A 13,205-nucleotide genomic window follows, 5' to 3' on the forward strand; every position below is an offset into this window, starting at 1 on the left:
TTTTTTCTTTTTTGAACAAAGTTTCTCTTTTTTCAATAGAGGTCACCCACACCCCTGAAAGTGGCATCTTTGTTACATTTACACACACACACATTTGTCAACGACCCATATCCAATATGCGGGTCTTTATGACTCATATTGAATATGGCATGGGTAAAATCATGGGTGATAAGAATCCAATCTAGTGTTTACATTCAGACAGGTGCAAGGAATGCTGCACTTTATTTTTTGCACACATTAAGTGGGATGATTCCCTGATGGTGTCTATAAATTGGTTCCCCTCAAGTTCTGTAGTGACGTATATAAACACATCAAAAGAAATAAGTCCCCCCTCTCAAAATTACGTCATAACATTGTAGAATAAAACTTTGTACCAATAAAACTAACTGAGAAATAATTATATGATTGTTTGCTTAGTGTTGTGTGAAAATGAAAGATGTCAATGACTTCATGGCTGAATGAGCCCAAATTAAAGACAAAAGGTGCTCGTTCCAAAAGTCACAAAGTAGTCCTATGCTTGTTAACTGCCAGGTGTATTGGGACAAGGAATGAGACTGACCATCTTACCACTCACTGTGCTGAGCGCTGCATCAAGATGCGAATTTGCATGGCTGAATGATCAAGAATGTTCCCTTGGTGAGGATTTTAAACGGCACTCAACCACAGTCCACATGTGTTTTGCATTGGTGACAAGCCATGAATCAACTTTTTGTGACAAGCATAGGCCTACTTTGTGACTTTTGAAAAGGGCAGTTTTTGTCTTCAATATGGGCTCATTCAGCCCTGAAGTCATGGACATCTTTCATTTTCGCACAACATTTAGTAAACAGTCATAAAATTATTTCAAAGTTGGTTTTATTGATACAAAACGAAACCTTACAATGCTACATGTACGACAAAATATTGGGAGGGGGACTTATTTTTGTTGATGTGTTTAATTATTTCGCTGGCCACAGTATGGAATCGTGTGCGTTAAGTTATTGGGCGAAAAGCGTACATGTATGCACACTTACAAGGGCAGTTTGTTAGAATGCTTACATCGCAACCGTGATATCACTACCGAACTTGAGGTGAATCAAAGAATATACGTATATCGTATATCATCGCCCTGCTATGATAATTGCCAGTCATTTTTTGAAATTTTGAGAACAAAGTACAAAATTTGGTTCAAGCATGCATTTAAGGCCAGAGTAATGGAAGACACATTCGTCCACGACCGAATTTCAGATTTTTTGATATTTATCAACACTAAGATGTATTCTTTCACTTGAAACTGATCAAATACAACTTGCTAATATATATTCGTATTTTTGCTTGATTTATTTCACTCTTTTCAACTCTAAAAAGTCACATGGCTCAAGACAGCTTAGTAAATTGGCGGGAAATAATGAGTCAGAAATGCTTGCGAATGCGAAATATTGTGATTACTGCAGCGATTCGCGTCATGCGTGACGCGGGCGCAACTCTCTTGGCGTATGTCAAAAGCGCAGTCAAAGGCGCATTCGGTATCTTATAAACGCCAGCAAATGTGGTGTAAACAAAACAAAAATTTGCAGTCAAAATGCCACTTAGATTTTTTAATTATTTTGAATTTTGGCGCACTGAAAGCAGAGATTATAGATTCATTGGTGCAAAAAGATGCATATTTAGACCATGCACCAGATACAGCTTTTACAAGTGTGAAAGTCTTACTGTTTTAAAATTTAAGGACGTTTTGTGCATAATTTTGACATTTTTTTACCAAAACGTCGATTTCTCAGAGTTCACTTTTGACAATATTGCACGATTTTTGTGACAAGATAACTCGAAAAATATCCAAGCAAAGGGTAAGCTTTTTGCACTATCGCTTAGAGTACATCAAAGTCTAGGGAAGGTTTTTTCATTTTTTCAAAATATTTGTTTTAAACAAAAATATACACCATTATGTGCAATTTTTAGCTTAATAGAGTGACAAAATGGTTTTTATCACATGTTTTTTTCAATATTTCGAAAAAAGAGACGAATTTCAAAAAAAAAAAAAAACCTTCCCTAAGTTCATGTCTCTTCTTCATGAAAAACTAACTGAATTTTTTTACTCGAGCGGATTTTTTCTAAGTTGTCACAAAAAATTGGGGTAAAAAGTGAATTTTTGTGATTTTTTCAAAAACTTGAGATTTTTGAACAAATCTGACGTCACCATGGGATTCCTTGACTCATTTCCTTTCCAAAAATGTATAGTTTTATATACTTTGGACATACAATTCAGAAATAATGAAGCTCGAAAAGGTCCATGTTCTCTCCCATTACTCTGCCCTTAAACATATGTATTCACCAATCTTTGCACAAGAACAAATGGTAATGAGACAAATGAAAGGGGATAATCAGAATTAATTAGGGCGATTGCGTAACTGATGTATGCTTGAACCATAATTTGTAATTTGTTCTCAAAATTATAAAAAGTGATTTAATAAATTATCGTAGTAGGGTGATGATATGTAGACTGGAATACAGTCCTCAACGATAGTCAGTCATTTATCTGTTGGCCATTTGAGTGCTATCATTTGAATCGTGACTGAGTTTGAATCATACATTTTCCTTTTAGCAATTGATGGGATTATTAGGCAGGGCCTCAAGATTCGATGAGAATCACAGAATCGACTTTCATATAATGATTCTTGATACATTTGTTGCGAGAATCAACTTCTTTAATTGAATCATGCAGTAAGTAATGGATGTTTTTTGATTCTCGCTACCTGGCACAAAATTGAGGCCCTGCTAGGGCACAGGTAATCTTTCTGAGTCTTTTCATCACCACAGAACAAGGGTACAATGACACGCACACAAATGAAAAGCCTGTGGGTTGTGACTATTAATAGATGTCAAAAGTGACGCAAATACTGATTAGGTTACTTTACGCGAAAATGATATTGGCTGTCTAGTTGTTTTCCTGCCTCAGTCCCATGCCAGGAATTTTGTATTTGTATTGCAAATTCAATTTATTGGAATTTATTCAAATTACAAGAACAAGATAGGTTCCATGAATGAGGTAAATATTTCAGGCATTATTCAGTTTTGATAATGAAATTTTCTTAGGGAAATAGAAATGAACTGCATTCCTCAGTCTAGTCCTAACCTAGTCCGACGAGTAGGACTTTTTTTTTTAGTTACCAGACTAACTCAGCTCAGACTATGATGACTATTTCACATCACGAAAGTCCAGTGACCGCGCCATCTGAAAAAAAAAAAAACCCGGGTGGGGCAGTTAGTTGATTTTCTTTCTTGAGCGATCAGTGTCTGAGTATATAGTTTGTAAAGTAAGAAAAAAACTACCCTAACCTACAATAAAATTTGTATGGTAGCAGGTTATTGATCTGGTATTGAAGGAAACAAAGAAACTAAATTTGCCAATGCCAAAAATGAGATACCAATCAAATTTTGATCATGATTTGTAATTTTATATTTGATGAAATGTTGCACAGGATACTGTAAATTGTAAGATTACTTTTCTTCTTTTGTCACTTGTCCATCTTATCATCACTATTTTGTTGTCTCTTTGAAAGGGATACACAGTCATTTTTTTTGGCACCCAAAATTAAAGTAACTTTTCCCTGCTACTACTGCATTTTATTCTAAACCAAGCACCAGAGGAAAACACAATTTTGGAAGCCAAAAAATGCACCCCAATTTTCCAAAAAGTGCAAAAAAATGAGATTCCTCAAAATAATGTTGTTTCCTCAGGTTTTTCCTACAAAAATAAAAAAAAAAGTTTTCCTAAATTTACTTGTTATTTAAGGTTGGAAACCGGAGAAATATTGCAACTAAAAGTTGTTTGGTCTAAACTGTTTTCTTTATAATATAAAATGGAGCACCCTGAATGCAGGGGTGTGATTCTTTAGGATTTTCCTGATTTCAGGTTTTTTTTGTGGCCAAAATTTACGCAATTTTATTGATTTTCAGCCCGTTTTGGGGTATTTTAGCCCAATTTCACATTGTTTTTCAGGATTTTCTACCACTTTCAAGATATTTCACAAGCTTTGAATCACACCCTGTGGAATGGGATACACGGCATTTGTACCATTTATTCCGTCATGCATTCAGCATAGGGCTGCCATCATATACACGCAAATCTTGTTTGTTTTTTTATATTGTTCACCCTTCTCCTTGAATTGAACTTGTGAAATATTTCATGTGAAAATATCTGAGGTTTGGTTTTCATTTAATGATGTCAAAATTGAAATCTATTAGGACTGTATAATATCCCTTTGAACTCCTCTTAATACATTGGGCTATTCCAGTTGAAATCCATACATCCCCAATTATGGACGATATGACAAATGGGGTGACCTGAAATCTACACCCCCTCCCCTGTGTGGGAGATTAAGGTCATGTCTTCCATAGGGGGTGTATGGGATTTCAATTGGAATAGCACAATCCATGAACTAGAGCAAAGAGAATATTCACACTCCCTGTGTAGAAGATTAAGGTCATGTCTCCCATAGGGTGTATGGATTGTAACTGGAATAACCCAATTTAGTTTACTTGTGTATCATGGGTAGCACAAAGGGTGCCCTGCCCAAACCACCTATTGTAGGGTTAAAGTGGTTTATTTGATTTTGGGCTTTTTCAGAGAGTCCAGATTCCGCCATGGTTTGCATGTCGCTAATGGAGTGTTAAGTAGTATTGCTCCGTACCGTAATATTTCTCCATGCACCTAGCAGGCTTCGATTTTAAGTGCGTGGTTGTTTGCATTCTGCCTGTAACATGTTGTGCCAATGATGCACGCTAAGCACAACATACTGGTACACAAAGTGTTATAATACTCGAGCGTAAAGACGCTTATTATCATTAGATTTCGGGGTTGAGCTAATAACTACCAGAGTTGCACTATTTGCTCTCCATGAGGGACAAACCAATATGGTGGATATACCATTGCTTTACTCACAGGGGTATTCTGAGTTGCTACTCTTTGGGTCTTTGGTTACTACACATAATTATCCAAATACTGTATAAGTGGTAATTTTCGCAAGGGTTTTATTTTCACGGATTAACATCTCGCAAATATATGAATAATGTATTGCAAGTATAGGGCAAGACTAGGTAATCGCAAAAATAACAATCGCAAAAATGTCTCTTTTACTCCAATTCGTTAAAATAACTGTACGTGAAAATTACCACTTATACAGTAGTATTAATAGTGATGAATTTTGTATTCAAATTACAATGGAGCAGTGTCAGTATATATATACAAGCTGTATCAAAATGATTCATACCCATCAGTTAATAATTGATAATGGATGAGCCTGACATCAAAATTCAACATAAGATCCAAATAATTTGTAGATTAATTGTAAAACAAGTCATTAAGTATACATTCTGGACATTTCAAGAGTATTCAATGGTGCATTTGGAAGAGGCAGGCTTTTCAATCAACATCTTAATTGATAGGTACCAAACATTTTGATACACCCTGTAAAAATACAGCCATTAAAAGTATTCTTTACTCCAACTGGTCCCATTGCTATAGCACCCATTTTTCTTCACTATTGTACTTAGTCACTCATACCAAAGAAAGGATAATAGTGGACTTAATTCATTTTGGGCAAAAATGGACATAGACAGTTCTATGCCTGTTATATGTGACCATCCACCACAACTGAGCCCGGATGTCGCCAGTGCCACTATTGAGATATGCTCCATTGAACTTAACAATAAACAATAGGAAACAAAGGATTTATTGACTGTTTTATTGATTTTGTAGTACTATAGACATGATATACATCATTTTAAATCTGATTTCAAGCAGAATATTTTGGTTGAATATCTCAAAAATGATGATTGGCGACTTCAGGGCTCAGTTGTGCTGGATGGTCACATATGGTAAATGATAGATCAACAATGAAATAGTAAGGAAATCACATATCAATTTTGCCCCCACCCCCCAAAAAAAAGTGTGGCACACTACCCCTTCCTCAATATTTTATTTTGTTGCATGTTTTGTGAAATATTGTATTATGAATTTGAAATAAACCTGCTGAAGAAAAACATGTCAAATATAATTGATTTCAAGGTTTGTTGAATTTTCAGTTTAGGCCAGGTTGGTTTAGTTTGTACATAGTGTAGAGTGAACAGTGAAAACTTGAAAACACAAAATACCTGGTAACACAAAATGTTTTCAAAGTCCTTATCATATAGATGAGGCGGCATGTAACGTCATACCAAATATTTGCCCGACAGGTGTTATTGTTCTCTGCCCAGCAGTATGTGTGCGCATCTTGTTTTGATGAGGACCACTGACTTCTACATGGATAGCGGGCGGTGACCGAAAAAACGAATCCACTTGGCCGCCATATTGGTGATGGGGGAAAAACACATTTCACCTCATTGATAAGTAAAAAAAAATCCCCACCCAACTCTGTATAAAGGTATACATTAAAATTAAAATTGAAAAAAAAAATCGTTTCCGAAAGCGGCGTAAAAAAAGAAGTACAAATCGTCCTCCAGAAGACATGCAAATGCATGGAGTACAAAAGAATCAATACCACGAACAGGTGATTGGTATTGTACTCTCGGACCTTCTACCATATTGGTGAGGGCAAAAAGCCATAATCACAATTATAATCCATAGGCCATAATCCTATTACAAGTGAGCCCGCTATCCATGTATAGAGGTCGGTGATGAGGACCTGGCTTTGAAAATTCACACCTAATCACACAAGGGCAAAAGGGATGTTGAAGTGAAGTGGTCGTATACTGTTCTCCGAAGTATATTGATAGGACAGACCCTTGCCTTTGTTAATAGACATTCCTGTCACTTCATACCTTTATATAATGACTCGGTAGAAGAAGCAGTTTAAGGGATCTGGCATTATCGTTTTAGGTGTTTACACAGTATTTTTTGTAGGAGCTGAGAGTACACCAGACCTATCGAATTGCATTCTGAATAGGACTGTTCTGATGATATCAAAAAATTTTGATTTATTTTAATTGGCGATATAACACAAATTTTATGACAATATTGAAAGTCTTTGAAGTGAACTTTATCAATCTAATGGATATGCAAGACCTAAATTTTGTTGGTGTTTGGGGGAAAAAATCCATATCTTCAATACACAGCTACATACACTTTACAGGGGTGTGAGAGGCCACAGACCAAAAACGAGGAAAATCACTAAAAACAGCGTAAAATCAGGGTAAAAAACGCCAAATATGGGCTGAAAATAAAAGAAAAACATGTACATTTTGGCAACAAAAAAAGAGGAAATCAGCTGAAAAGAGGAACTCTCACATCCCTGACTTTAAGTGCATAATTATTAGATTTATAAAGTTTACTTCGAGGACTGTCAAATATTGAAAATATCAATTTTTAATTATTTGCCATGAAATGTGTATTATATCGCGAGCTTCAAAAAATCAAAATTATTTGATATCAGAAGGACATTCTTTGTATTCAGAAGGCAATTCGATGTCTGATGTGCGCTCATGTCCCACAAAAAATACTGTGCATATCCCAGCCCTTAAGGGCTGGGGTATGAACGTTTGGACAGTATTTATTTTGGGACATTAGAGCACATCAGACATATCGAATTGCATTCTGAATATGAAGAATGTCATTCCGATATCAAATAATTTTGATTTTTTGAAATTCGCAATTTAATACACATTTTATGGCAAATCATTAAAAATTGATATTTTTGATATTTAACAGTACTTGAAGTAAACTTTATAAATCTGATGTTTTATACTTAAAGTGTATGTAGGTGGGATGAAAAGCCGACGATCAATTGAAAATTTTGACCTTTCGTATTAAAGATATGGATTTTTTTTCCCAAAACACACAAAAAAATTAGGTCTTTTTGGGAAAAAATCCATATCTTCAATATGAAAGGTCAAAATTTTCAATTGACCGTGGCTTTTCCTCCTACATACACTTTAAGAATATATCATTAGATTTATATAATTTACTTCGAGGACTGTTATATATCAAAATTTGAAAAATATCAAATTTTTATAATTTGTCATAAAATTTGTATTATATTGTGATTTAAAAAAATTAAAATTATTTGATATCAGAAAGACATGCTTCGTATTCAGAATGCAATTCGATAGGTCTGAGGTGCTCTCATGTCCCAGAAAAAATACTGTCGAAACGCAATAAACGCTCATTTTGGATCCCTTAATGTTATAAAAGAAACAAAGAAAGTCCAACCCAACAAGTGTTCACATCTATTTGTGTGGTGTGCATTTTGTTGGCTTATGCTGAAAGGGAGGAGAAAGCATACACTGGAATGAAACAAATACAAATTTGCTTTTGACTACCTTGACATAAAATTATTTTAATCTTCCAAATCATAACAAACAGATACACTGGGTTTATTGGGCTACTGAAGTTGTAATCCGCGTTAATCCACACACCCCGTTCGTTCGTAGGAGCAGGGTCATTGAGAAAAAGGTTGTCCCTCTAGTTGCAAAATACTGTTCAAAGAACAGGAACTGGGTAACTTTTGGTCGCTGTATAAACCGACCCACTCTGGTTGGTCAATCTGAAGTGACTTCTATGAAGACTTGTGTTTCAACATAGCCCCTGTGGCAGCCATGTGAGGCGCGTATCGGTTTTATACTAGCTCGCACTGGTCCGAGTCGTCGGGACCCTTATAGCAAACTGCCAAGCCTTGTGGATAGTAGATTATTATTCCCCCAGTCCGTTAACCGGTCAAGCCAGTACAACGAACCATAATGGGATAATGTTACTATGTGGTATAACTTTGGTTCGACCTTATGCTGCTGGAAAGCTCGGGATAGCTTGGGTGCTTCGACACAACAGGTAGGCTCATGTGCAGTGACACGGCGGTGTGCACATTCAAACGTCTAGCTGTCGCCGCCCTCGTCACTATCCTTAACCTTCTTAGCGCAATAGGTCTTGCCTCTGTTGTACCTTCGCGTGCACGTACCGTCACTTCCCGACCGCCACTCACGACGAGTCGGTGACTGATGATCGAAAAAGATTCCCACACACCCCTATGGAAGACAAGACTTTAATCTCCCACACAAGGCGTGTAGATTTTAAATGGAGTCAACCATTCATGTAACCCAATTTGAAATTCACACTCCCTGTGTGAGAGACTAAGGTCATGTCTTCCATAGGGAGTATGAATTTCAACTAAACGGTGATTTGTGATTTGTGAACAAGTAGATGTGCATGCTACTAAGCAGGGTCTTGGTTAGGATTTGACAAGTACCCTTCATTTTCCCAAGAACTGCCTGTCCAAAATTTGACCCTGAAAACATATTCAAATAATTTTGCCATAGTATAGATTTATTTGTCTGGTCTTGTTTTGAGTTCTCAGAACTTCCATCATTAATTTTTAAATAAGAAATCTAATCGCACCCTCGGTGCATTAACTTGCATGTAATCGAAGGTCGTAAAAGATAATCTGATAACAATAGCTATCAATAATCCGTTTCCAGTCCATGCTTGAGCAGAGTTGGGAGAAGCATTTGATTACACATGGTGATCATAATGTGTATCTTCCTACTATGTGTAATAAGAGAGTCAACATTAGTGAGACAGAGGAATAAGAGTGTGGAAACCTAACCCACATTGGAACATACATACATAATTATATGTGACATGAGGAGGAGAATGGCTCTTAATATTCCTAATTTTGATTTTGAGTTATTGGCAAAAAAGATTCTCAAATTCTTTTGTATTGTATCAGCATTTATGAAGTGCTAGTAACTGATGAACTCATTTACCTTGATCGTGTACATGTATGTACAAAGGAATACAATATTGCCTAACTTGGCTAAAGTCAGGGTATACAACAGATCAAATGCATTTAGCTTATTACTGTTTTTCTCTACAGAATGCCATCTTCAGAAGATAGTACACTATATACTACTATAGAGGCCTTGCATGTGACATATCATCCCGTAAAGATGGTGGACTACTCAAATGCATTCAACAAAAGCATGATTGCAATCTGCCGTGACAGTTCGTCTCACACACATAACCCAGCACTACGATCAAATAGGTTGATGACAACATTTGGTTGAATGGACTGCACTCCGCCATAACTATGGTGAAGGACACCGGCTCAAATCCTTTGTTTGGAGCAAATCGATAATTTCATGCAGGGCCTCTATTACAAAATGCGATCATTAGTGACATATATATGAGTTGACCTCAATGTTTATCAATAAAGGCAAGGGACAGGTATATCTTTATGCTTGAGTGAGCCCCATGCACCACAACACTGTTCAACAGTCATATTGTTATGTGGCGGGAGTTGACACGAGCCCTGAACAGAATATGATGCGCGTGCATACTGCCAGGCAAAATACAATGGAAATTGTGATGATGCGTGCGCATACTGCCAGGCATTGACATCAGAAGTCAACTCATCTATACTTCACACTATATTCTTATAAAATGCAAACATTTTTCGTTTTTATATACAGCTGACCACAACCATGCTTGTTTATGTAACTGTCATTTTATAATTTCAACAGAGCTTTCTTGCTATTCTTGAATTGCAGCATAAAGACCCTGGTAGGTTGGCAACTTGGTAGTATTAGGGATAGCATAGTCTCCGTCACTCCTCTGATTATCTGGATGATTTCCATCATGGTTGTTGGTGCTTAAATTCGACATTCCAATGTGTGTTGTATAACATGGGGGTTTAGCGTCTGAATCTGTACAGGTCTTGGAATTTGGGCTTGTTTCCCTATTGAAAAAAATAAAAATAATGATGACAATAATAATTAGACTAGAATTATTGTTTGGGGATAATTGAATTAATGAGATATGCTAATTAATAATATTAAATTTTTTTCAAATTTTGATGATTGGTTGTTTCTGGTATGCACATTTATTCACACTTATTAAATTAGCCTATTTATTATTTTTATTAAGTTAATTAGGCATAAACATGTTTTGCTATGACATTTAAAAAATAATTATTAAAAGACAACCAAACATTTTTTTCAATGTAATGCACTGTGTATTATAATCCGCAGGTGGGGGGAGGAAGGGGGTAAATTTTCGAATGGCATGCCAAAAATTGCTTGCCCCTACCTCTTGGTCTGCCAAAAAATCTTTAACCTCCTTTACATATTTTAATGTTTCTGTACTTTTTTCCTAGGTCTTTTTAGAGTGTGTTACTTAAAAGGCCCTGTAAATGTGTGCCAAAAGTTGCTTGCTCCCCCTTTTGACCTGACAAAAATTGCTTCCTTCCCCTCCCTTATGCTCTTATGCTTGCCAAAAAAAACCTCCCCTCCAATTTTACCCTTCACTCATAATTATTGCGCAGTCCCTAATTGACAACACCGTCATCACTTGAGCATTTCAGAATCAAAATTCCATGCAGCTAAATTTCTGCCTCACAACCCTTTGAAGATTTAGTGCTATTGTGCTATGTCGAAGCTTTACCTTTTACAGAATTGCTTAGTCAGCAAAACACCGATGGTTAGGATAAGCAGTGTACCAACTACTGCAAAGGCTATAATAACAGCTACCCAAGGCATATTATCCCCTAAAAAAGGAAGATGACAAAAAAAACCAATTATAGTGGTGGAATGGATTCTGCAATATATATATATATGAATTTTTACATTGTAAATAAGATAGTTACAAAACAAGGGTTAAAGGCCCTAATTGGAAGTGCTTATTTGCCAGGAAGACAGCAAACAGCAGGTTAGATGGTAGCAATAAAACCGTAGCAGTGCATGAGTAGGTTTATTTCACCTTGAAGGCATAGATTGTCTTGAAAATATTTGCTAATTTTCTCCTGGGCCATCCAATATACCATGAACTAGAACTAGGGACCAATGTGCTCAACTCACCACCACCCATCCAAAGTCAGCGGAAGTTGTAGTAGACTGGAAGAACTGACAACACAATGTAGTACTTGGGCTATTATACTTAAGGCTGCATGCATGTGTACATCTTTAAAAGACGTTGATGCATATCAAGCCAGGTAGCATGCAGCCATGGCTTTCAATCTACTTTTCATAGAAATGCTTTGCATTTTCCGATTTAGTGCATCATTAAGGGGGTACTACACCCCTCGATAAATTTGTGTCTATTTTTGCATTTTTCTCAAAAACTAATAACACAGTGGCAACAAAAGTTATGTATATTATAGGGGCAAGGAATCCAATTACTAGTACTACACTGGAATTTCAGTAACCCAAGACAAGCGGTTTCGTATTTATGATAAGAAAAGAGGTACCGATAGAATGTACCTCATTTCTTAACATATATACTGAGCCGCTTATCTTGAGTCACTGAAATTTCAGTGTAGTAACTGGATTCCTTGCCCCAATAATATACATAACTTTTGTTACCAGTGTGTTATTATTTTTGAGAAAATGCAAAAATAGTCACAATTTACCACAGGGGTGTAGTACCCCTTAATAATAACATTGAGGGCATTAATACAGTATTGTCTGTCCCCAATTTAGGCACACCTATTTAAATTAAAGAATAAAACTTACCCTCAGTTGTTTCACATCTTGTTCCAGTAAAACCATCTGGACACTGACAAGTAACTGTGTTACTGACTCCAACACAGACACCACCATTGACACAGAGACTGGATGAGCAGTCAGTTATATCTGTGAAAAATTACATAAAAATAGAACTGAAAACAAATCTCTAGCACTTGTCGTGTTGATTCATGAAAACCCTCCAGACAAAAAAAAAAAAAAAAAAAAAAAAAAAAAAAAAAGATTTAATACAGCCTAATGATTGAACATTAATTTAATGAAGTCTTTCTTTCAATATAATACACAATACAACAACTTAGCACCCTCCAAGGACCACATCACTTTCCATACACCCGCTATAACGAAACCATGACCTAAATCTCCCTCACAGCGGAATGTAGATTTCAAATAGAATCACCCATTCAAGTAACTTGAAATCCACACTCCCTGCAGTGTCGAAGGTATAGATTAAGCTCATGTCTTCCATAGGGGGTATAGATGAGTTGACATGTGTTTACATTTGATACGCCCTCTGTTGGTATGAGATCAAAACTGTCAGGCAAAAAACACTATAGTTTACATGGAAGAAGTTGATTTTTCTTCATTAACTTTGATTTCAAAGCAAATACTATTAAAAATGTTATCAAACTTGTTTATAAATGCATCAAGCTATATACATTGCATCACACAAAACTTCATAGGTCACCTCATCTATATGGATTTCAACTGGAATAGCCCAT

The 13,205-nt window shown here is 36.2% G+C and overlaps 1 protein-coding gene across 1 annotated transcript in view; it reads right to left on the minus strand.

Moving 5' to 3' along the window:
• Positions 1–8,399: 8,399 nt before the first annotated feature.
• The window catches only part of LOC140143388 (uncharacterized), a 77,375-nt gene continuing 72,569 nt past the window's right edge, over positions 8,400–13,205 (minus strand). Inside the window, exons 13-15 of the mRNA XM_072165244.1 lie at positions 12,475–12,594; positions 11,408–11,510; positions 8,400–10,703 (exon numbers count right to left, since the gene is read on the minus strand). Coding sequence (XP_072021345.1) covers positions 10,499–10,703; positions 11,408–11,510; positions 12,475–12,594 — 428 coding nt within the window. The 3' untranslated portion in view covers positions 8,400–10,498. The remainder of the gene's footprint in view (positions 10,704–11,407; positions 11,511–12,474; positions 12,595–13,205) is intronic.

The sequence above is a fragment of the Amphiura filiformis genome, unplaced genomic scaffold (assembly GCF_039555335.1).
Source record: "Amphiura filiformis unplaced genomic scaffold, Afil_fr2py scaffold_21, whole genome shotgun sequence".
NCBI classification, from domain to species: domain Eukaryota; kingdom Metazoa; phylum Echinodermata; class Ophiuroidea; order Amphilepidida; family Amphiuridae; genus Amphiura; species Amphiura filiformis.